The sequence below is a fragment of the Bactrocera latifrons genome, unplaced genomic scaffold (genome assembly GCF_001853355.1).
Source record: "Bactrocera latifrons isolate USDA-ARS-PBARC rearing strain unplaced genomic scaffold, ASM185335v1 scaffold_16, whole genome shotgun sequence".
Lineage (NCBI taxonomy): Eukaryota > Metazoa > Arthropoda > Insecta > Diptera > Tephritidae > Bactrocera > Bactrocera latifrons.
In genome coordinates this window covers 20,275-47,180 of record NW_017535074.1, presented here as the reverse complement: position 1 = coordinate 47,180, position 26,906 = coordinate 20,275, and the positions used below count along the sequence as shown (strand labels likewise).

Genomic DNA, 26,906 nt, shown 5'->3' with positions numbered 1-26,906 from the left:
CATACATGTATATTAAGCATTCCTGTGTAAGCAGTTAAAAGTTGCAAATTGAGGAATAAACGCAAGTGCCTGCAATTTCGGCGGCAACGATAACGCTACTTTGCTTCATAACAAGAAAGATAACAAAAAAAATCGAAAAATTATACGAAAAGTCTCTGGAAAGCCTAACGATGACAGCTTTTCAGTATCCACCAGTGCCCAAGAAGTACAAGTTCCATGTGGCAAGTGCAATTTTTGGCATAATTTCAAATTATACAAAGTCTCCAGTACCACTTCGCACCAGCTCACACCTCTGCACGTGTATGAGTGCTTCAGTAAATCGCCTTGACCAGCTCTGCAAAGGACGGCCATTAGCGAGTGTTTTGCTGCGCTTGTGACAACTTAGCTGGTGCGCTTGTGTGTGTGTGTGGATGTGAATGTGTTTGTATGGCGCGTATAAATATTGCAAATAACAACACATCATTTGTTGTCATGCTGTCATATGCAACACGAATTGCTCCCCTTAAAGAAAGGGCAGTGGAATTGAATTAAAGATAGCATTTGGTGCGAAGATTTTCGGAGATATCCTAATTTACATACGCACACACGCATAGAAATATTTGCAAAAATAATTTAAGTGTTGCAATTGTGACAGCCTAGTTACGCACTTTGGCGACAGCAGACATTACGCAGCCAGTCGGTGTTTATTAAATAATTTGCCAATGTTTCGTGGAGAAAGAAATTTGTGATATTTGCAATAAGCTGATTTCAGTCAAGCTGCCTCAAAATAAGCTTTCAATGGTGCGCATATGTTGCCGCCAAACTACAGTGTTTATGCGAATAAGTGCATAAGTTCATATTGACTGATTTTGCAATTAAGCTTCATAGAGCCATATTTTTATCGGGTCTTTYGAGAAAATAAATATTAAATCAATCTAAGTACCGAGCAGCATTTTCGTACGTTAACTCTTAGGGGCCTATATCCACTTGTGAATATCAAAATATCAATTTTTATTGGATTTGTATCGAATATTTGAGAATATAATCCGAAAATTTGAAGTTAATACACCAAATAGTTTCGGAGACGTGAGCGTATTTGGAAAAATTTTTTAACTTAGTGTAATCGCTTCCCAAAACGTCTAAAACGCGCATTCTCGGAACGCTGCTTCTAGAGTCGGGGAAGATAATTTCTCCGAAACTTCTGAACCCAACAACCTGAAATTTTCACAAGACTTCTGAGATATATTTGTCAGGAAATAATCGTAGGAATTTTTTTGAAAATAAATCCGATTTTTTTATTCCTTCGATCAGTATCGAGATCGAGTCCACTGAAGCGCGATTTCCAGTCGAACATCGAAAAGACCTCGATCAGAAACGTTTCACTAACATTGGTACCGCTGGTGTTTTTAGAAAGATAAAACGAAAATTCGTCCAAATGGTGTTCCAACATACCTGAGATTCAGCAATAGGTGCTCGACTAAGTTTCCCATCGTAAATCACAACTTTTTGTCATCCTTATGCAAAGCTGGAGTACCATTACATAAAAACTGATGATCATGTGATACTATCCCAGAATCATGTCATTTTTCACAGTCGTCTAGTAGGTGGAACTGTTTCTGAGTTGGACCATGTGCCATCGATCGGAAAAAATAATAATCATACGGTTGACTACCTGGGCAATATGGCGGGTGGGGCGGGGCTTCCCATTTGAGTTTTTACAGATAGGTTGTAACGGAGTGGAGTCACTTTTTCGTGTCTCTCCTGATATTGAATTCATAACCCAAAGTTCCTTGCTTCTGAATTATTCCCATCATATGAAGTAGCTTCAAAATGGATTGGCGGGCGAGTTCATTGTATTCAAGTCACCGGTTTTGAAAGTTTTTGGCCCGCCTTCATGCAGGCGTTCATAATATCGTAATCGCCGTGTTTGAAGCAACGATCCCACAAAAATAAGTGGTTTATACTCACAACATAGTAAAATCTATTTACGCACTTTTGGCAGAGAACATCATTAACTAGCATGTGCGTATGTCACGCCTTTACTTGCTACTTAGTACCAATTCGGTACTGTCGGAGTTGCCATCAAACGCACATGCTGCCGCCGAACGATTTAATGAAAGAATTCCAAATGTGCGACAGGACTTAATGAAAACTTAACTACTAACACACTTTGATATGTTGCTCGAACTTAAAGATGCTGCTATGATGGTGCTGCGAAGTGTTTTTCACAAAATAATAGAAATGTTCTCAATATTGTTTTAGAAATCGCTAAAGTTTAGTAATTTGCGCGACTGATTGTGGTTTGTGTGCTACTTTTGATTGGAGTTTAAAGTTTTATTAATACTTATTGAATAGCTTTTGTAGAAATTACTTAACAAAACTCGTAACAGTCACCTTACACTCTTATAGAAGATTTTACCTTCTCTATTCAGCTATGCAGCTTGAATTATTTTCTCCAGCAGTAGATTGAAGTAGGTGAGGGAGTCGCCTTGTCTAAAACCGCGTTTGAGACCAACAAATTTAGACATAGTGTCATATAAGGTTTGTTCGAAAAGTAATAGGACTGATTTCTTCCGCCGTGACTGTACTTTGGAGCGTGCGCGCACCGACTGGATTCGGTAAAGTCCGTTCCCAGCTGGTCAGTTGTCTCCGAGAACCTGGAGAGTCAGGATAAGCATTTTCGCGGGACAAGTTTCTGTGGGTACGCGTATAAATTCTATGTGAAACTCGGTAAATCTGCGACAGAGACGTCTAATATGATCAAGCACACTTACCCAGATGTTGCTTTACCACGAAGTGTGGTGTTTCGGTGGTGGCCAGGATTTCAGAGAGCTAAGAAGCGGCCGCTGATGATGACAGTACTGGGAGCCCTGCGACTTCGATAAACACCTACAATGGAACTCGTGTGTGCAAAGTTTTGTTTGTGTTCAAAACATCGACTAAGTATTCGTTTATTTGCCCAGTTGCTAAATTTATCAAAATCTGTGGTTCATGACATTATGTCTGACCAATTGAACATGCCCAAGGTGTGCACGAAGATTGTTCCAAAAGTGCCCACTGACGACCAGACACACCGCATTTCTTGTGAACAGCTACCTAACCAAAGCCGGCATCCCAACGCTTCTGCAGCAGGCATACAGCCCATATGTGACCCGCTGGACTTTTTTTTGTTTCCTAGCCGATGAAAGGCACACATTTGGAGACGACAGAGGGGAGCTTAGCAGCATGCAGCTCGGCTCTCAAGGCTATTCCGGAGATTGCCTTCCGTTACGCCTTCAATCCTTGGTAATCTCCCCGGCAGCACTACATCAACGCAGAAGGAGCATATTTTGAAAGTTTTTTTTTTTTTAAGAATTGTAACGATTGGTGCAAATAATTTTTTAAATCGACTCAATCCTTTTACTTTCCGGACAAACCTTGTAGAGGCAGCTCCTCTTCTTTCTGACAAAACCAACTTTGAAATCAAGGAAGAGGTGGTGTGTGTCCATTCTCTTATCACGGCTTCTTTCCAATACTACTTTCCGACCATATTCTATTTCTCCCGGCAATCTATACACCCTACCCGCTTTATTGTGCTTCAGACGGTTAATTGCTCAATTTAATATTCAGGGTATACAAATTTACAACAACGGTATAGTGAATCATATAACAAACCAAAAAGGCAGTTTCATTTATTGTAATCCTTAGTCTGCGTATAAAAAATTTCAAACGCGTATCGATGTAGAATTAAATACATTTCAGGGTTACAAACCCTGGTTGATTTTGAAAATTTTGCTGAAATAATTTAGAAACTTGGGGAGTGTAAATTTGTAAAAGAAAAATTCTCCTCCGACTGGCGCCCGTATAAATTTTTCCCAGATGTATAATCCAACAATATCAAGGTCGAATTTCACTAAAAACCGCAACGTCAAACTTTAACAATACTAATTACTTTAAGGCGTATGTAAGCTTTAAGGCAAAGTGATTTTGCTCCTAGAAAAGACTATAAGTTGCACCGCAGCAGTTATTTATTTATATTTTCAAATCTAATATTTGACGGAACTAATCTGAAACCCCGAAAACCTGTCCATCCACTAAAAACTGATTACATCCTTAAATTTCTAAACACGCGAACTAAGTACTAAAGCTAAATTCAATCAATTTATAAACTTCCCCACAACACTGCACTCTTTAATATAAATTAGATGTGTAAGCAATCTATTTTGCATTTGCAAAAACAACATACACATACAACAATTTTCATATTCTTGCACAATTTTCGCTATCCTCAGCGGTGTCTCAAAGCCAAACCCTTTTTCGGTAAGCTTCCAAATAAAATTCATGACACTTTCAAACGCTCGGCATCAGCAGGATATTCATGGCTTCATGGCAGTGAGTTGGCTGCCAAATTTAAAAGCTTTGCGAGTTTGCTCGAGAATCAATATTTGGCGTGCTGCCAGCAACAAATGAGTGGCCACTCTAACAAGGCGCTAGAGGCAACAACCCAACTGTCCGTTATAATGGCGGCGTCGGTGGCAACACCTTACCTAAACGGCAATTGAAGAGTTCTCTAACCTTTTTGTAGGCGCTGCTGGAAATTTTTCAATATTTTTGTACACATTTTTTTTTTTGGCCTTTTACGCCCTAAACAGGGTATGTTAAGTTTAGCACAACGTTTGTAACATTAGAAGGAAACGTCGGAGATCCTGTAAAGTATATATATATATATATATATAAAGAATCAGCGTAACGAGCTGAGTCTTTTTAGCCATCCATCCATCCTTTTAGTCCATCTGTCCATATATTGGTGAACTGGTCCCACAGTTTTAGAGTTATTGATCCAAAATTTTGTTTACATCCTTTTCTCACCAAGAGTCTGCTCATTTGTCGGCATCGCCGATATCGGACATACTATAGCTTATAGCTGTCTTACAAAGTGACCGATCCAACTCAAGTCTTTGCATGAAAACCGTATTTATTAGACAAGATATCTTAACAAAATTTGAAATGGATTATTTTACAAGACAACGAAATAATCTCTGAAGAAATTGTTCAGATCGGATTACTATTGCATATAGCTGCCATACAAACTGACGAACAACATTAAGTCTCTGTAGGGAAACCTTTTTTATTTGACAAGGTATCGTCACGAAATTTGGTATAGATTATTATTCCAGTCAACCCTACAATCTGAGACAAAATATTTGAGATCGGACCACTATATCATATAGCTGCCATACAAACTGACCGATCCAACTCAAGTCTTTGCATGAAAACCTTATTTATTAGACAAGATATCTTAACAAAATTTGAAATGGATTATTTTACAAGACAACGAAATAATCTTTGAAGAAATTGTTCAGATCGGATTACTATAGCATATAGCTGCCATACAAACTGACGAACAACATTAAGTCTCTGTATGGAAACCTTTTTTATTTGACAAGGTATCGTCACGAAATTTGGTATAGATTATTATTTCAGTCAACCCTACAATCTGAGACTCAAATATTTGAGATCGGACCACTATATCATATAGCTGCCATACAAACTGACGAACAATATCAATTCCCTGTATGAAAAACTTTTTTATTTAACAAGGTATCGTCTCAAAATTTGGTATAGATTATTATTCCAGTCAACCCTACAATCTGAGACAAAATATTTGAGATCGGACCACTATATCATATAGCTGCCATATAAACTGGAGAAAAAAAATCAAGTTTTGAACAATTTTTATGTGTGAAGGGTATTATCCACTGTTTCGGTGCAACCAAAGTTAACGTTTTTTTTTTTTGTTAATATTTTTTACTCCTTGCTGGGCCTTTTGCCTAAATAGTTTGGCTCAGATTTTTCGTCCAATGTGGCAAGTATGTGTGTTGAAGGTGGCAATTTTCATTTAATAATAATTGATGCTTTTTTAATAGGGCGGCATCTAGGGAACTTGCCTTCGCCCAACTTTTTCAAAACTAATTTATTGAGTAAAGCTCGAAGAAAATTGAAAATTGCTGGTTGTGGCGAAAACTAGTTAAGTTACAAACGATTACATAAATGTGTATGCATGTTGTTGTTAGTGGTGTAACACATTTCATATGCATCTAATTTAATAATAGATAACGGTAGCTGATAACCCCATCACATTTGCAATTCTATATATAGAGCTCAAAAACAATTCATGTATTCACATAGATACACACATACATTCACACATACATGCAGACACACGTGTTTAAGATTTGCTGTTATTCACTTAATAATAATTTTAATCAACTTTTAAAGCACCTCTCACTCTTGCCCCACTAACAACTATAAATATTGCGCAAAATATTGAATGCAAATACCAAATATTGAAATATTGAAATAGACACACGTCACACGCATCGAACAGCAACACTGTCAACTCGGCTCCACTCCACCATTTTACTTACACACACGCGCTGCTAAATATAATTTCCATGACTGGGATTTGTATTTGTATTTGTATTTTTGTGTTAAATGTGTTGTTTTTGCAAAACAAAAAAAAACACGGTTGACGCTGCGTAGACAAAACTCAAAATTGTTTACATTTTTACAATATTCAGTCATCCGTAAGCGACAACAACAATAATAATAATAATAAGGACATCATCAGCGCACAACTTGCGGCACGATTTTCTTTAGTTGTGTGTGTGCACTTTGTTAAATTGTAGCTTACTATTGCGCAGCAAAAAGATATTTATAAACAGCGGGTATATACGCTAAGAAGGCACGTGCCACTCTACCGAACTATTTTGGATTAAGTCAAAGCCTTTTGTGGCAAGTTATACGACGGATATTATAGTTTTCTTGTAAATAAAGAAAGATTTGAAGAAATAAAATGGGCCACCACAAATAAAAAAATTTTATATATACACTATACACTTTCCTGTACTTAGGTAAATAAATTAATTGCCTATATTTCGGCGCGCAAGTAAAATAAAGGACGTTTCTCATACGTACCAATGTATCTTCCATTACAACTAGTTCTATTAAATATCTCAAACTATTGCCTATGGGATTAGAAAGTGTTTCAAGACCTTAAGAGAACTATTATTTGTGTTTAAGGAACCTGGTCATTAGCACTTAACTATTAGTTACTTGGGCTTTCTGAAAAAATTCCAGCTAATCAGTAGAAAGCATATTTAAGATAATTTCTGATTTTTCACAAATTTCCATGACTAGAAACTTTGAAAATATATATGTATATAATCATAAAAAGCATGAAAATTCGCTAATATTAACGCTTCATCGTCCTTAAAACATGTCCTGCAATAAACCGATATTATTCTATCGAATATACCGAGAATTATAAACTGAATTCCAACAACAGCCAACTCAACGCTACCCGAATCGACCCGATTTGTTTTCCCCCCAAGAACTCTTATATCGAACATCTAACATTATTTCCACCGGTAAGTAAAAAAGTAGAACACTTGGGTAAGTTCTTGCCATATCACTGCCCCAATCACCACTGAGTCACTGACTGACCTATGGAATGGATAACATTCGTCCACAATACTCTCCCACACCACAATACTCTCCTAAGGATCGAGCGCAATGAGCAGATTAAAGTGAAAACCACGAGTTGAGTTCCCATTCAGCATATGATTGGTAACATTTAGCTTCTTTTCATTAGTAAGAATCTCGCTCAAAGTTCTATATTTTCAATTCAAGCTGATTATAATAACACTATTTTTTGACTAACTAGCCCTTAAAATTAAGCCTTTATACAGTGGCGGATTCAGAAGGCCGATATGGGGTCAAATTCCTCCTCTCAAAGGGGCGGTCCTCCATGACTGAAAGTGATAAAGTTGATAAAGAACTTGAGATAGATGCTGAATTCAGCTTCATCTGTAAAATGTTCGATTGATACATTCTCAGCGGTTTATCCTCCAAGTTTTTCAACAATTAGTAACCGGAAAAATAATAAAACAGCGTGAAAACCACGATCGATCAACCTTACAAAGGCATCAAAATGATAGATACGCTATTTGTAACGTTCCGAAATCAAAGGCAAAAAGCAGAAGAAGATTTTCGAGCTGAAGAAAATGGCGACAGAGCTGAAAGTTGACGAAGAAAAAGAAAGAATCTGTGGCCGACAAACAAAAAGCGAAAGACGTAGTGAATTTTGTTTATTTTATTCAGAGTAAATTCGCATTACCGGTGACCCGCAGGGGACTAGTCGGTATCGAATAACCGATACTATAAACTATCGTGTTGTGTGATCTCAAGTTTATTGTTTTTAAAGAGAAGTGCAATACCATTACAAGGCATTGTTCTTATAGGAACCCATTAACTCTTAAAAGGCGGATTAAAATCTGTGGATTTTTGATGGGGAGTATTTGAGGATTGTGTATTTAGCATACCTTGATAGCCTTCAATTCGGATTGTAGTCATATTGCTGAACTGTACTCACAGATCTCAATGTCATCTGCATATCCTGAGGACGAACGAATTTACTATTGATGAATTGACTAGGCTTTGAATCAATGCTTAACGATTATATTATTCTCAAGATATTGTTAGAAATTCCAGAACTTCAGTTATACATACCTATAAGCTTATTCATTATATAGCTTCTCCATATACTACACATTCAATACACAATCAATGCAAATGCCACGGAACGCCAAGTAATTGTAATTAAAAAGCCGTAAACGTTAATGACTAGGAATATTCTTTACAAGTCACCCTAGGTGACTGCTATCTACTAGAAAAAGTTTAATAAACATTAATTATATATTTTTCTTTTACTAAGGCTCTAGTAAATGTAAGCAAAACTTTGATTTTTTGTTGGATATAGCTATTTACTACTATAAAATAAATGATTCAGCCAGAACCATAGAAATAGTCTCTTAGTTTTTGAGATACCGCTTTGAAATTTTTCACACGTCTTTTCTCCTCACGAACCGCTCACTTGTCGGAACCCCCGTTATTGAAGAACCATAGCATACTTGTATAGCTGCCATACAAACTGAACAATGAGAATCAAGTTCTTGTATACAAACTTTTTTATCTGATAAAATATCGTCACGAAATTTGGGATCGATGATGATCTAAGACAACGCTACAATATTGGAATAAATATTTTAGATCGAACTACTATAGCCATACAAATATATATATTTTTCTCTAAAACAATGTCGCTGTGGAGGGTATTCTAGCTTCGGTGTATATATATGTTACATGTATCAGTTTTAAGTTGCCTCTGATCGGCTTATATGCTATATCTGAAGTTTTTTTTTTTATCTCAAAAAATCGCTCGTTTTTTTTATTTTTGATAATAAAAGGGAAAACTTTCCGGAATATTTAGAAATCGCGAATTATTCCACGAACTCCTCGCACGAACCAGCTTAACTGCCGCACGTGTGGAGTGACCAATTTGGCGTCACTCTTCCGCCGCTTGAGCGCCTCTCCCAATATTTTCAGCCAAATAAAAGTTGGTCATTCACGCGTTTGAGCTGCCACAGCGCGTCCATGCGAAAATACTTTGTTAACAATTTATATCATTTTATTTTAAGAGCCACGCGTTTGCCACTGGGCAGCATACCTCCACCACAGTTATTTATTTTTACGCATTTTTCATCCCGCATACGCTGTGATTATTTGCTTGGCTGCAACACATATGGTCTGGCTCCCAAAGTGCCCAAAATTATTTTTACTAATTTTGCAAACTCACACATGCCTACACACACTCGTCTGCTAAAAAAAGCAATTTGACGCGACGGATCTCTCCCTATTAAGCGTGCTAATTGAATCCATTATGAGTGCGGAAAATTGTGAATGCACAGTTAATTGCAAAAAATGACCACAACTTAATTAAAAGACAGCTAATCATTTATTATAATAATACATCACTAATTTTTGCTCACTTTTTGCGCTTCTATTTGCAGAATTTTCGTGAACAGATCGCTGCACTTGGAGAATATTAAATTCTATGGCTTCGATATGGACTACACTTTGGCGGGTAAATGTATCCGCTGCTAATTAGTTATTAATTGCATGCAGAGTGTTGCTCGCGCGGAAATAAGTGGAATTTTTCCTCCATTGTTGTGAGGGAAATTACTAAGAAATTAAGAATAGGGATTGCATTCAAGAACACAAAAATAAAAATAAAAAAGGAGTTCTAAACTAGTTTAATATTGGAGAGAAAACAAGGAGTTTGACCAATAATCTAAAGGGAGAACAAAATTAAAAAAAATCTTCTGCTTAACCTCAAAATTCCTATAGAATCCTAACAACTCACTTCGCTTGAGCATTATCACATGAATTGTAGATAGAATTTAGAGTCAGGTATCGCTAGCAAAATTTATTGAGAGCTATCCTAGAAACCTTGAGCATTTACTCTTTTTTTTTTAAATAAGAGAAGAGCTATCCTAAAACCTTGAAACATTTTCTTAATATATAGAAGAACTTTTCGTTCCTCCACTGACTGATATTATAAGTCTATAATGCTACGAGCTCATCCATACAATGGTTTATTGCTCGTTTCATTTGTTTCAAAAAAGATTACGTTATTTAGTGCCTTGTTTTTGGAACTTATTGGCATTTAAACATATAACTTAACCAGTTTACTAATGACTTTTCCTTTTAATCCAGTTTTTAAAATAGCTTCTACCTATATCTCAAGATATTCATGGTGGGTCTAGACGTTTACTTCTTTTTTTAGAATCAGCTGAGAAGCAAAAAGCCTGACGTTTCTTTAATTTCGCAAAGAGTGCTAATAACTCGATTTCCGAACAAAAACAAAGGCCGATCACACTATTTATGGCATAACATATTCCTATAGCTCTCACCATTGATCGAATTGTAGTCTTTAGTAGCATTTTAAATGCAAAATGCACCAAGTTCTAGTGTACAATGAAAGTGATAATTCACTGGTTGCACGACGATCACTTTCAATATTTCTTTTGAGAGATGAAAATGCGATGATTATGCGAAAAGGTTATTCCTAGCCTAATTTTCGTTTCAAATAAATGCAAGAAAAGCTCAGTATACGTAACCTACTGAATTTGCTTTCCTATCAAAAAATTGGACTCATTAATTCTTTCAACTAATTTGGTAACTTTCATCATTTTAGAATATAAATCGCCACAGTACGAACAACTCGGCTTCGATTTGGCCAAGGAGTGCCTTGTCAATGACGGTTATCCCAAAGAGATTTTACAATTCGAGTATGATCCCTCGTTCCCGGTGCGTGGCCTGTGGTTTGATACACTCTACGGTAATCTCCTCAAAGTGGACGCCTACGGCAATATATTGGTGTGTGTGCGTGGCTTTGAATTTCTCAAACAGTAAGTAAATACCATATAAACTCCACAATATACTAAAATATCTAATTTATTTTCATATTTCCTTCTTTCATTTCTTCAACGTTTAGCCATCAGGTATATGAATTGTATCCCAACAAATTTTTGAAATTGGACGAGAAGCGCGTCTATGTATTGAACACTTTGTTCAATCTGCCCGAAACCTATTTATTGGCATGTTTAGTTGATTTCTTCACCAACAGTTCGGAGTACATAAGGTGAGTTTTTTACTTACTTGGAGATTCAAGATTTAAATAGTTAGATTTTTGATATTTTTGGAATTGAAGCTAAATTTTAGTTGTTTAAATAAAACTTAAAATTTTTGCTTAAGTATTTGGAGAGTGTTGCTTTTATTTACTATTTACTTCTATATATTATTTACATATGTACAAGTACTTACATTCCAATTGCATTACTTCAACATTTATTAACTACTTGACGGTGGCAGTAAAATACGTTTATTGCACAATAAAATCAAAGCGACAACACAACTTTTATTGATGAATGGCGACGTTGTAAAACTAAATAAATTTATTGTAATTATGATCTACATACGTACATACATATATGTACATGTATCTCATAAATAAATCACAAAAGATTATAGTCTCGAATTCGTTATTGCTGTGATTTTATCTACAGCGCCTCTAACAAAGTGTCAAATTATCATTCCGACATTCTTCCACGATTTTAATTAATAATATGTACATACTTTCGACATTATCTAAAGCTTGGCTACACTGTCATGATACGTCGAAAACTCGAGTTTATTAACTACTTTAGTGTTTAGCACTAAATGTTTACTTTAACTCGCCTTAAACACCACTTTTATTTAGAGTTTACGACCTGACATGCAAAAAAACTTGACGTAATGTGCATACTCTATACAATAAATTAATTTAAAACTCAAATTCTTAAACTCGAGTTTATTTACTACTTTGGTGTTTAACACATAACATTAGTTCCTTAAACTCGCCTTTCCTTAAACTCGCCTTTCCTTTAACTCGCCTTAAACACCATTCGTTTAGAGTTTATGAAGCTGCAACCATGGCATGCAAAACTGGACGTATCGTACACCATATATGCCGAATTCTGAAAAATAATAAATTCTTAAATAACTTTAAGACTCAAATACTCAAGCAGCAGTTTAGAAACTGATGCACTATAATTTATACAAACCCCTCTTCTTCTTTTTAAAAGTACACAGAAGAAGTAAATTGATTTTAGAGTCTTGGGGTTAAACTCGAGTTTATAGCCCTGAACTCTAAAAAATTCTGTTTAGAAATTACCAAAAATGTGAGTTTAATTTTAGAAATCTCAAAATATTATTACATTCAAATGAATAAGTGTACAATTTTATTAAAAAATAGTAATTTTTTTAAATAAATTTTAGATCCTATTCCTAAACTCGAGTTTATGCACTAATAAAATCCGATTTATATACAATTCTTTTTGAAAATATGCAAAATAATTTAAATTAGTATGCGAGTTTTTTAAACTCACAATCTTAAACTTGAGTTTATGAATTATTACATTTAGAAAACATTTTCTTTTTTGGAATTTCTTAATCTGAAAATTTGTATTGAGAACAATACGTTACAATTCTATTAAAAAATAATAAATTTTAAATCCTCCTTCGTAAACTCGAGCTTATAAACTAATAAATTCCGATTTATTATAATATAAACTCTATACAATACACCAAAAATGTGAAATTTATTTCGGAATTTCTTAAACTCACAATCCTAAACTCGAGTTTATGGATTATTACATTCAGAGCAATACTTATTCATTTCTCACAATCTTAAATTCGACTTTATAGAATATTAGTACACCAAAAATGTAAAATTAATTTCGGAGTTTCTTAAACTCACAATCTTAAACTCGATTTTATGAATTATAACATTCTCAATAATACATTTTCATTTTTTGTTTGGAAAATACACCAAATATGTGAAATTAATTTCAGAGTTTCTTAAACCCACAATATTGAACTTGAGTTTATGGACTTTTACATTCCGATTCTTAAAAACTCTAAATATATATATATATATATATATATATATTTTTTTTTTGTTAAATAATTTACGTTCACTTAATGTAGCCAACTATATAATTATCCAAATAGGTACATTTTCCAACAATTACTAATTGGCTCAATAAGGTTTTTGTAAAGTTAATTATACCTATTGGGTTTTTATTCAATACTAGTTTTCGGAGGTGGAATTGCTAATTTCGTTAAAAAAAATTTGTGGTGTTAATTAAGTATTCAATTAGACTACTAGCTAAGCTGAAGTATAAAAAAAGAAGCAAGACCTTCGCAAGGGAAATGAGGTAAAGCTCACAAAAAAACCAGCCAACCAAAAAAGCTTTGTGCTGCTTCAATAACTAAAAAGTAAAGAAATCCCATTAAAAATCTGTAAGAGAAAAATGCTGCGTACTGCAGTTGACAAGCGTAAATCTTCGCCAGCTTGAAAACTGTTAACTGTTTAAGTTCAAAAGTTTAACGACGAAATATGGCAACTTTCCAACTGGCGTGCTTTACGCGAAAAATTTTTCTTTGTTTACATTTGCATAGTATTTTTTGACACAAACAACTACAACTTGCAAATATTATCAACTTTTTTTCCTCAACTCTTTTAGCGAAAAGACTGGTGTCAAGGCGGGCGAGCTCTTCATGTCCTTCAGGTCGATTTTTCAGGACGTGCGACGTGCCATCGACTTCGTACACATAAAGGGCAATCTTAAACAGAAGACAATTGAGGTATTTCAAAACTTTTTTATGCCAAAGCATAAKACACTTATTCACAATTTCTTTCAAAACTCTGTAGAACTTGGATTACTACGTCAAGAAGGATCCACGTCTGCCCATGGTGCTGTCGCGTATACGCGAATCCGGCGCCAAAGTCTTTTTGCTCACCAACAGCGAATACAAATACACTGACATATTGATGTCGTATTTGTTCGATTTCGAGCATGGCGCGCGACCCGACGAGCCACACCGCAATTGGAAGACCTACTTCGATGTGATTGTGGTGGATGCGGCGAAGCCACTGTTCTTCGGTGAAGGTACCATACTCCGACAAGTCGATACAAAGACTGGCGCCTTGAAGATCGGCACACACATGGGACCACTGCAGCCGGGCAAAGTGTACTCGGGGGGTTCGTGTGAGGTCTTCACCAATTTCATCAATGCCAAAGGCAAAGATGTGCTCTACGTAGGTGATCACATATTCGGTGATATATTGAAGTCGAAAAAGATACGTGGTTGGCGTACATTCCTGATTGTGCCCGAACTCGTGCAGGAGCTGCATGTATGGACGGACAAGTGTCAGTATTTTGCAGAGTTGCAGCATTTGGATGTGATGCTCGGTGATATGTATAAGTAAGTAAATTATATTTCATACCGAAATGTACATCCTTGTAAGTAACCGTTATATTTGCATGTTAGAAATTTGGACTCGAGCGCCAAGGAGAAACCAGATATCTCAAAATTACGCTCCAGCATACGTGATGTCACACATAAAATGGACATGGCCTACGGCATGATGGGTTCGCTCTTCCGTTCCGGCTCACGGCAGACATTCTTCTCAAGTCAAGTATCCCGTTATGCCGATTTGTATGCGGCAACCTTCCTCAACCTCTACTATTATCCCTTCTCGTATATGTTCCGTGCACCGGCTATGCTGCTGCCGCACGAATCGACGGTGACACACGAGCAACGCTTCCACATGGAGACGCCGTCAATACAGCGCTCGCGCAGCAAGAATGAAAGCGTGGATGGCGCGTTAAGTACGATTTCATCGCCGACCGAGAAAGCGCAAGAGGCCATAGCGAACATTGAGAGCACCGAGGGCAAGGAAGAGGAAATCGAAAAATTGACCGAGGAAATTAAGGTGAGCTAACTAATTTTTAAAAAAAACTTTAAAACGAACGACTGCAACGAAATGGTGTTACGCAACGGAAATCCGTCACATTTACAAATTTTACAACGCCGCCGTTATAAGTTTTAAACCGATTTGATTGATATTACCGGATTGTTCGGTGTAAAATCGAATTGATAAAACAAAAATGTAAGAGGGTTGCCACCTGTTTGCAATTTTAGTGGGAGGAAAAGTATAGAATAAAGAAATGCATGTCAAAATGTTGACAAATCAGGAAAATCAAAATATTTTTTCCAAAAAGGTTGCCATCTAATTAATATTTTTTAGTATATTAAAATAGATAAAATAAAATAATTATTACAATATTGCTATTAAACTAAGATAATTTTGAAAATAGTAGTAAATAAACATACATTGAACAGGATTGCCATATCGTAAAAAAATTTAATTGAATGAAATAAAAGTAAAATTGATAAATATATTATTTGTTACAATAAAGACATCAAATTAAATAGGTGTATGAAAATATATGTGGAAAATATTTTAAAGCGGTGTTGCCACTTATATGAAATATTTAAGTAAAACAATTATGATATTATGAAACAATACCACATATATTAGTATCAAAATGAAGAGATTTAAAAAGCTTACAATTGAAATTTTTTTTGAGAGAGAGTTGCCAACTGTCTAAAAAGTGTAAATTGAAAATATTATTTTTTAACAATATTCTCATCACCTATCTATTGAATATATTTCACTAATCTATTCTCTCTCTTACAGTCTATGAATTCAGCCGGTTCAACCAACTCCACAGTGCCACATACACGTCCGCCGACGCCGCAAACGGTGACGCACACACACGACGAAGACTACTCGGAGGAGGAATCCGATCAGTATCCAAAGTGTTCATGTCAGCGACAGCAGGATGATACCGACTAGAGTCGGAAATGTATTTGGCTGGTCTAACACTAATTCAATATTGACAGTTTGGACGCTGTAGCAAAGCAAAATAAAAATATTTAGGGTGATGACAAATGCTGCAGCTTTGAACGCATTTCTGCGATCAATTGTTATATGACAGAGATTTTTCATTCAATGCGACGATTTTATAAATGATTTTCCTTTTTTACACAACCTGAGAATTTAATTTGTAATTGTTTATTTAGTATAACTAATGTACCTTTGTTTTAGTTTCGTACGCAAAACCATTTTTTATGTTAATTATATTGTTTTAGATAAACCATAATTGGATAAAATAAAATAAACAACATTTAACACATTTCACACTAATTTTTTACTCGATTTTAAATATTTTCTGCCACAACGAATTTCAATAAATAAAAAAATGAGCTAGGACAAAAGTCGTTAAGTATAATACTTTACTTTAGAGACCAAATCACGTTACTCGGTATTAAAATCGGGTTTTGGAGATCATTTTAGTTTTAAGAAATTATCATCAGATCAAAGTTGGGATCATGTCAATGTCTACATAGTCAAATCTACACAGATTTTAGCCCTACATTATCAATTTTTCGTTTTTCCAATCACGGTAGGTTAAGAGATTTAAAATTGTAAACTCTACATTCCCAAAAGTAAGAGAATATAAAAAGCACTATTAAGAAAAAAGGAACTTCCTCCAGGGTTAAATGGAGGGACTATGAACTACCTCAGCGGTCGGCAATCATCCGTACTGTTTCGAGGTAGAACTTCCAAACTGAGAAGAATTAAACAGGGGGTTCCGCAGGGTGGTGTCCTCTGCCCGTTGCTCTTTAATTTCTACATTCCGAAACTCCCTCAAACACCATTGGGAATATCTATCACCTCATACGCTGAGAACCAAGAAATCGCTGACATGTGCTCAAATACAAACACGCTACACTTAACCCCCTACCCCTCTAAATCCACAGGAACTATATTCACAAATTGCACGAAGGAGTACCGACTTGAGCTTAATATTGCAGTCGATGGCGTTAAAATTTCCGCTGCTTCTGCTGGAGTGTTTTCGTAAAAACCAGCCCTGCAATCACCTGATTAAAGCGAAACCGTCTGCTAAGAGCATCAAGAGATCCTTCCCCAACTACGTCGGCGACATAAGACAATACGCCGACCAGACTCCCTCTCAGTAAATGGAGTCAAGCCATCATCCATTGTTCGCCTACAAGTCCGAGTTGACATGAGAATCGAGAGTACTACTTATCCAAGAATCGACGACGACATACCAAATGTATGTCTCGCATGCAACGAGCCCAAGTACAAGAGGTGATCAAAGCATTGGCAAACACAATGATACCAGGTTATGGCAGAATTAATGTGTTTGCGCTACCCGAAAACGTAATCAGCATGGATGTCGAGCTTTTTAACGGAATGCTGAGACTTTGTCATTTTCCATCGAAACGGAAATGAGCTGAGCTTATTTTAATTCTAAAACCCGGAAAACCTGAACATCTGGTTAACTCTTAACGACCAATTAGTAGACTGATAATTATCTCAAAATATTATTTCGAATATTTTTTCGGATGCTTTTGTGGGTGTTAGAAGACAAACAGCTTATTGCAAATCATCAGTTTGACTTCAGAAAATTGCATGGAACGATTGAAGAATTTAATATATTTTATAACTGATGCTTTGAAAAATAATAAATACTGCACTGCTGTGCTTCTTGATGTCCGTCAAATTAAAGGAAAACTACCAATGCCGTATTATTTGCTGTTAAATACTTACTTGCACAATCAGACGTCCAAAGTTAGATGCCGTGATGCTGAGTCGGATTTGAGATTTTTTCGTGCTGACGTGCCCCTAGGCAGTATACTCGTCCCTATGCTATACATTCTTTATATATCAGACCTTACCGTAATCAACTCGGACTCCACAATGACGGCAACCTTTGCTGTTGAAACTGAATTGCTAGTATCTTGACTTTATATGGTGAGTTGTTACCAACACATGCGCAAAATATTTCGAAATTACACTAGATAAGAGGCGCACTTGAAAAGATCACGTAAAAATAAAAAAAACTCAGCAAAGATTAAAGATGGAGCAGCCATACTAGCTCCTTAGAGAAAGAAGAATCTGAAGAATAAGTTGCTAATTTATGAAATAATAATAAAAAAAATTTATTTACGATTCAACTGCTGGACAATAGTTAACAAAGTATAAGTTTGAAAAGATACCACTTGGCATCGCATACCACTTTAATTTTTTTTTTATTTTATTTGTTTTTATTTTTATTTAATGAATGAATTAAGGTAGTATAATATATCCTCTTTTGTTTTTTATAATTAAACAGTTTCTAAATAAATTGAAATTTCCAAAAAAAAATCTAGCCAATTAGTATACTGATTGATATTTAAATAAATAAGAAATATGTATGCATATGTACGCATTTTTTATAAGTATATTTGGTAGTAATTAGAGTCGTACGAGTTTTTCATAAAACATTTCATACAATCGTACATACATCGATGTTATTTCTTTGGTAAATAAAGAAAACACTCGAAAAATTAATAATAAGCAATTTAGATTTAGCCATATATTTGTATAATACTAGATGCGTTGGTGCTTAAAATGAATTCAGCTGTTTCCGTATAATTATAAGAGAGTTTCCTATATACTAAATATTACTATGAGCAAAAAATAGTAAGACTTTGTACATAATTCTTTCTTAAGTCTTCAGCATCTATGTCGTTGCTCTCAATGTAATCACACCTTGGCCAACATTTTTTCCTCAAAACAGGCAATTTCCGGAATAGCTCTCAATGCTCGTAGTGATTCACGTTTAATGTCTTCAATTGTCTAAAAACCTTTTCTCCGGAGCATTCATTTGAGTTTAATATAGCCAGAAGTCACACGGGGATAAATTTGCTGAATACGGCGGTTGTGGCACGATATTGGTTGAGAATGTAGTGAAAACCTCACGAAGAGTCAGTGGCCGATTGATCATCTGTTTCATCATCGCCAGTTATAATACGTTTCATGGCATTCTGGTAGTCGGAAAGCATTGTTTCACAGAAGTTAACACGACGCTGTTTTTTTCCCAAAAAATTTAGTGACTTTGAAATCAATCGTGGTTTTACTCTTTCATTACTATTTTCAATATTCCATTCCGATCCAGTAAGATTCTCTGACTGTTAATGTCGATTCGCAAGCACCAATTATTATTGACGTGTTGATGATCAGTTATGACGTGTTGATGGCCGTCCTGGACGTGGTTCGTCGTCAACGTCGTTTTCACTGAAGGCCTTTTCCAACATTCTGAACGTTTCACCACCAGTTTCCGCAAACAAAGTTTAATGGAACTTCTTCCAACGCATGTGTTTTCGCACCAAATGTAAATTCAAAAGTCTTACTAATTATTGCCCACAGTATATTAGAAAAAAGTTTAATAATATTTGCTAATTTTCAGATTATTTAATACGATTTAAGGAAAAATATTGTTATAAAATATATAAAGACATTTGCTGCTATTTAGCCGTTAGAATGAGTTAAACGTTCTTATGTGATATACAAATATATTTGATTCACAATGCTATAATCAATTATATACTCATTTATAAGAAAATATTAAGAATAAAATCGCGAAAATTTTCCAAAAAATTTCTTTTATTTTTTTTTTTTTTTTGAGATTACTAATAACGAAAGTATCTATCAACGCTTCAGAAATCCTGCCTATTGCAGTGTTTTTCAAGTGAAGGATGCGGCACCTTCTTCTTCAGAGAAGATGAGACTAGTATAGGCCAGACAACAGCGGATGATAGGCACCATAGCCCCACTATCAATTAAATGTTAATGGTTCGGTGCACCTCTCTCCTGGTATATTCTATTACCGAATAGCTACCGTCGGTTCATGTGCTGTCTCCTTTGCCCAAGATTGTTCGTCAAAGATCCGGCGACCTCTTTATCTCCGTAAGACTAACGTCTCCCTCGTTGTAGAGGTTCTAACCGAGCATTGCCTATCGGCGTATATGCTATATGGTTGAGAATATTGCTGCAGAAGCTGTATGGAGGAAGACGAAGTGGAAACATCTCACACCAACTTTTATATCTCCCTCAAACTTTATTCAAATGCTCACGATGCTATCAGCGTATGCAAAAAAAATCGAATCCATTTTAATTGAGTCATTCCGTCATCGGAATATTTTCAAAGATTTATACACCACCACTCTACCAAAACATAGAGTATTTTTTGTATAGAATTACCTAACCACAATTCTTTCGTATTCGATTACAACTTCGCAGTCTCCACTGCATTTCGAAATGCCTAACCGCTCTTTCTTATGGTAACAGCCAGGGATTTGTTTTAAGAGAGTTCTGGCCTCTGAACCTCTTCATTTATGATCTTTTAGGGGATCAAAGCTCATTCCACTATCCCCTTAAATTGTAGCATAAACCGAATTTTTAGCTTGAACAGGGTAGATTAAATTTGCCACGAAGTTCATAACTACCAGAAGGAAACGTCGGTCGATCATATAAATAAGCGATAAGTGCGACGGACTGAGTTGATTTAGCCGTGTAATTTCTCAGTTTGTGACATATCGATCTAATCGTAACCGCCGGTATGGGACCACTCTAGGATATAACTGTCAAACAAACTGATCGGTCAATTTCAAGTACTTGTATGAAAAACTTTATCATTTGACAAAATATCTTCATGAAATTTGGCATAAATGATTTCCCAAGACAACGCTTTAATCTCGGAACATATTATTCATGACAACGGTACAATCTTCGTCCAAATAATTCAAATCGGACCACTATTGCACATTGCTATCATTACAAACTGGCCGATCAAAATCGAGCAAAATATACTTTAAACCCTTTTAGGCTATCAGAAATGCACCTGTGAAGAGTATTATAGCATCGACTCAACCGAAATTAACGGGGTTTTCTGTCTAATACATATTTCAACGCATTTGTTTCATATTCAATGATAAATTTTTATTTTAGTAATTATGAAAACTTATAATTATGATTACAGGGACGTGTTTGTATGTATGTACCTAGCTATGCATTTTTAGCGACTCTTTGAAATCGATTGTTTATCACATGCGAGCTCATTGTAAATTTGCTCATTGAGGTTGGGATTCTTCAGCTCAGTTACGAATTCCGTAGCGTCATCCTGAAATAAAATAGAGCAATAATTTATTATATGCAAAATTAATTATAAAACCATTAAGCTAAGGGGCGAAACTCACATCGAACAACACATTCTTGGCGTCCCTTTCGAATGGAGCGAAGAGAGCAAACACATCGGACAACTTGCCATCTTTACCAAACTTGGCGGAAATCGAAACGAACAATTGCTTAATAGTCTCCTGCTCAACGGGACTCGTGTTCTCGCGTATGAAGACAGCCGACGGTAAGTTAGCCTCCAGATTGCATGTATGATACTCGGTTACAGCCTTCACTTCCAAGCTGGGGCACACCAGCTGCTTATTCTTATGTTGTTCCAATTCGCTTGAGTGTACGATCATGAGATTCTTCTCGGTGGACGGTGAGTTCTGACAGGGGTTAATGTTGCGACGTTTGTTCAGGAAGTTGGCCGCTAAACTGGCGCGTTTATTCTGCGCGTCAAAGTTGCTAAAGGAAGAAGAAATATATGGAGTTTATATTCAATAAGACTTGGTCGTAATTCAGTAAAGATTAACTTACATTGGTAGCTTCTGCAAATCCTTGCTGACGCTCGGCTCTACAACAGCAACATAGACATTGTCGGGCCCGTAGCTTTCGTATACGACCGGCTTGAGTTTTTCTTGGCGTGCATCCACGTATTGATTGCCTGGCACCACAACCAAATCGGCATTTTTATTCTCAACGGCATTCAAACAATCTTGGTCCTGCACACACTCCAATTCAGGGCGAATGTCACGTGAGTAAGCGGCGCGGCGCATTGAATCACACTTGGCCAACTCAAGAGGGGTACGTACACAGAGTCGCATCTTTCTGATAGCGCTGCCATCACGTTCGATCACATCCTTGTAACCGGCACGCTCCAGATAGACTTTCGGTTCAACTGCCGCCGGTTTGCTGTGATACACGGCATTCTCGTTGATGAGCAAATGTTGTGCTGCCTCCTTGTTTTCGGCATGCAGGCCATTCTCAAAGAATTTCTCCAAACGATTTTGTAGGTTATGCAATTTCTCTTCACCATTTACCGAATCAGCGTTCGAGATATAACCGGTCCATGGACGTTGGGCCCACGAGCAAGCGGGACCAGTGACTGGGCGACGACTGCCATCCTCACACAAATACTCGAACTCGGAGGCATCGCCTTCGGGTGTGGAGCCGGGTGTTAGCTGTGTGAAAAACAAGTTAAACATGAAATTTGTTTCAATAATTTCGGTTTAAATGTTTAAAACTTACGCCAAAGTATTTCTTGATGTATTGCACCTTGGTGAAGGCCACCTCACCCTTGCCTTTGTCCAAGCAGCGGATTGCGCCATCATAACCGGAGTATTTGTCAGGGTAATTACATTGCTCGGGTTTCTCGCAAAGCGCGCACAAGTTGGAGTATTTCTTTTCTGTGGAGGAAGGCAAAATGATAATAAACAAAATTCGTATGCAGAGTAGATCTAGTGTAAAGTGTTTGTAACTTACTCAGTAGACGATCAGTGTCCGGATATGGTGAGTAGGTGCCAACCAGACAAGATTGCGAGAAGAACTCTGATAAAGCCTTCAGCTCGCGATCGGTAGCACTAAGTTCGGGATCCAAAGAAACTTTTAGTATCTGTGTGTTCTTCAACTTGGTGATGGGGATCTAAAAGAAGGCGTGAGCTTTGTCATTCAAGCGTGGAATTTCAAGAGAAGTGAGTACTAGACCCACACATATGTACGTTCGTGCATACTTTAAACTAGCCTCAAAACAACTCGTGCCTTTGTACTATTTATTCGAAATTATAGAAACTAGTATTTTTTCTTAGGAAATTGTGTCTTTGCACGAACCGGTAATTTAACTCAAAGTAGCTTAACGACTCTAATCGTCACTGATTACTCGAATTACTTCAGCTAGTAAGCTTAGTTGGCTTGACTAATTTGAATACGAGATGCAGTTTAGCGAGATTAATGAGTCTGTGGAATATTTCTATTTTTCTTACTTATTTTCTAGAGGATTGGCATAGGTTAATGTCAGTTAATTTAATGATGAGTTTTCACGCATAGCGATTACGACTTTTTTCATATTTAATTTCGGTAATTTGCTTTTTCAAGTTATTAGTAATCCGAAAATTTACTGCTGGGACAAATATAAAAAAAAAAAGTTTAGAAAGCAGAATGTTACCAGCTGCTTAAAAAGTTTTACTCGTTGAAATTTTAAATGAGAAAAAAACTACAGAAGTAATATGAAATTATAGGTATTATAGTAAAAAATAATTGAAGTGTTGCCACCTATTTGACCCTTTTGATTCAGTAAAATTATAAGTATTTTATAGGTGTCTAACTAAATAGCTCTGTTTAATCATATAGTTAAAATTTTTTGCCAGCGTTGCCATCTGTTTAAAAATTTCAATTAATAAAAAAATATAACATAAAAATATGCTATGTTAATTTAGATCCATGAAATTATATAGTTCAAAATTTTCTTTCTGGGTGTTGCCACTTGTTCAAAATTTTACATCATAAAAATTTGTGAGAAAATTATGATCTTTATGTTATGCCGATTTTGAATTACAGAGCTTTAGTATTAGCTGCGGTTAAAATTATTATATGGCGTTGCCAACTTTTCGTATTTTAATTCAATAAATTTAAAAGAAAGATAAAGAAAATAATTTTATGCAATTGTTCAATGCCTAAAAAATTAAAACTGGGGAGGTTTACCAGCCTCATGTTTAAAAATAATAATATATTAAAGGGTTGCCACCAGTTTAACATTTTTTATTCAATAAATTAATGAAATAAGTATTATGTAACTGCCTAATTGTAGCTCTTTTACTCAGGATTGTTTTCATGAATTGTCTTTTATTCACTGAAGTTCTTCCTCAACAGTTTGAGAATCACTGGATTGACTCCATTATGATTCCGCTTTCTTATTTAAACGTTTAATTCACTTTCACTTGCTTTTCAAATTCGAACACCATAAATAATAATCACTCACCTTATAGCCCACATTACGTCCGAAACCCGTGTGACACGATTTCTTGCCGCGCAACTCCTTCATACTATTAATGTTCGAATTTTTCTTCACCAAAATTATGCCCTCATAACGGAACTCCGCTATAATGAAAGCATACATTTTTCATCACAACAAAATTTTATAATATTTCTGTTTATTCTCGCCGGTACTCTCACTATACACTGTCACTCACCGTCCTTATCCTCTTTGGTGCGTATTTCCGAGATCACACGATAATCCTGATTCTTTGTGTGATAAGCCACATACATATCCTCCGGTTCGCTGGCGAGCACATCGGCCTTACGTTGATTGATTTTGTCCAAACAATCGATGCGATCACGTCCCGCCACACACTCCATTAGTATGCCAGCCTCGGAGGGATCCTTCAGCAGATCCAAACAGTCTTGATAGTATTTTTGTGGCACGCACATGCGATCTAGACACGAGTTTATTTGAAAGGCACTTAATTTTTGGAAAATAATAATAAAGAATCCATCATCTTAGCTTACAAATTTGCTCGTCAGCTTGCACCAACGCTAGCGCAGCCACGCCCAGTATGGCCGCAGCCAAGTGTAAAGCTTTTGTATAACCCATTTTAGCGCGTTCTCGTTCTCTGCTAGTCGAAGTAAATACTCAACTGTTGAATGCAACGGCAGACAGTTTCTTTTTATAGGCAAGCCGGCTACTTGGGGCTTCGTCGCAGCTTTGGTGGGCCAGCCGAGCGGCCATCAGCTCGGGATTCACCAATTGATAAATCATTTTATTTTCTTTATTATTATTCATGTTTTTGCTGTTGTTTTTCTATTTGCCATAATTTGGTTTGCGCATCTCTTTAGATTTGATTACATGTTACTTTTGTTTTTGTTTTCTGGAAATGCATTCGTCGTACATATGTATATAAAAGTTAATACGATTTCGTTTCTAGATGTCGCTTATTCCCGTTTTTTTTTCTTATTTTGCTTAATTGGCTATTACACTTAAAGCTGCAGGCGGTCAACGTAGTTCGTGACATCGTCGCCGATAAGTTTTGACGTGTGTCGGTGCAATGTTCCCGACCAAATGCTTTACCTCTGTCGAACAACGCCTGCATCTCGTGTACCAATGGACATACGAATATGTACATATATATTTATAATATATACTGTTGTTGTTTTTATTATTATTTTTGCTCTACGAATGTCATTATCAATTTCGCGTCCAACTCAACTTATTCAAAGGTGCATTTCTCAAAGCCTTAAACCGGTTTTTGTGTCTATCTTCTCTAGTTATTTGCTTACCTTTTTCTAGTTTTATTATTCTGCCATTTTCGTTATGCAAAAAACCATAACAAGTGTTTACCTGCATACAAATTTATTTATTTATGGAACCCTCTACAAGCTTACTTTATTTTTTTGCTATATATTCCACCTTCCATATACTCGTATATATGTATATATATTATATATACATACATAGTACTCGCGTATGCTTCTGATTGCTTTTGTCAATACCTGCATATGACTATGAGTGGAAATATTTGTTGTTTGTTTGTATTGGCATTTTCTTTTTTCGCCGGCCGGCATCGCTAATCTCAAAACAAATGACCCGACCAGAAGCTGTGAATCGCTGAGTAATCGAAATTCAAGGGTTTTTCGTTTTTTATACTTTTTAGAAATCCTTATCTCCTGCTCATAACATGTGTTCCAATTTGAACTGGGCTAATGCATTTAAGTGTGAATATTTTCAAGGGTAATGCGAAGATCATGAGTTCGTTGAAAGCTAGACTCCTACAAGAAGTTTATCAGCTTATGTTAACGACGAAAACATCAATTCAGTTAGACCGATCTCTACTCTCGCTCGAGAACCATCATGTTAGCAAAGGAAACATGTCAGGGTTCTAAAGAGTGATCCATTAAAGTAGGAAACCTCTACTAGTTTTTTAAAGAAAAAAAACCAAGAAACTTCAAATTTAGTGGGAAATATTTATTATCATTCGAAAAAACTTTCTTTGGCACTTTTTTTTTTTTTKAAAATTATCTCTTTCAAATATTAGGCGCGGCTAGTTTTAAATAGTCCATCCGTTGAGTTCAATTTACATGACTCGTTCGAGCATTACGACTGGCAGCTGGCGAATGACACGCGTGAAGTTTGGCTCCAAGGTCTGAATCGAAGTGAGATGTTCGGCATAGACTTTAGACTTTGCATATTCCCTAAGGAAAAAGTCTAACGGTATATCACACAATCTTGGTGGCCAAATCGACTGGCCCAAAACGTGAAATAATCTGCTCACTGAAGTGTTCTCTCAATAAATACATTGTTTGACACAAATGTGTGGGAAGTGGCGCCGTCTTGTTGAAACCAAATGTCGCCGAGATCACGAGCTTCAATTTTAGTTATCAAATAGTTGGTGCCATTCTCACCGTCATCATTTTTGAAAAATATGGACCGTTGATTCTGCAAGCCACACCAAACGGTTTTTTTTTTATAAAAATTGCAACTCTTGGATCTCTTCAGGTTGCTCTTCGTCCCAAATGCGGCAATTTGCTTGTTTACATACCCATTGAGTCAGAAATATCCTCATCGCTGAACAAAATATTCCTGGAACTTTTCAAGAGCTTGTAGGGCGAGGCGATTTTGCTAAGGAAGGTCGAGCGG

General features: G+C 36.2%; 2 protein-coding genes across 7 annotated transcripts in view; one reads left to right on the top strand and one right to left on the bottom strand.

Annotated features, from left to right (window-relative positions):
* LOC108966419 (cytosolic purine 5'-nucleotidase) overlaps positions 1–16,113 on the top strand; it is an 84,659-nt gene extending 68,546 nt beyond the window's left edge. For all 6 annotated transcript variants that reach the window (XM_018929307.1, XM_018929306.1, XM_018929304.1 and 3 more), the window contains 7 exons: positions 9,870–9,943; positions 11,057–11,270; positions 11,357–11,503; positions 13,929–14,049; positions 14,117–14,670; positions 14,737–15,181; positions 15,950–16,113. In XM_018929307.1, coding sequence (XP_018784852.1) covers positions 9,870–9,943; positions 11,057–11,270; positions 11,357–11,503; positions 13,929–14,049; positions 14,117–14,670; positions 14,737–15,181; positions 15,950–16,108 — 1,714 coding nt within the window. In that variant the 3' untranslated portion in view covers positions 16,109–16,113. The remainder of the gene's footprint in view (positions 1–9,869; positions 9,944–11,056; positions 11,271–11,356; positions 11,504–13,928; positions 14,050–14,116; positions 14,671–14,736; positions 15,182–15,949) is intronic.
* A 4,968-nt stretch (positions 16,114–21,081) lies between these two features.
* On the bottom strand, positions 21,082–24,921 carry LOC108966428 (transferrin). The gene is made up of 8 exons (XM_018929325.1): positions 24,782–24,921; positions 24,466–24,708; positions 24,255–24,373; positions 22,763–22,922; positions 22,529–22,686; positions 21,818–22,461; positions 21,361–21,745; positions 21,082–21,284 (listed from the first exon to the last, which is right to left on the bottom strand). Exons 1-8 carry the CDS (start codon positions 24,864–24,866, stop codon positions 21,180–21,182), a joined length of 1,899 nt encoding a protein of 632 aa, XP_018784870.1. The 5' UTR covers positions 24,867–24,921; the 3' UTR covers positions 21,082–21,179.
* Between the last annotated feature and the right edge of the window lie 1,985 nt (positions 24,922–26,906).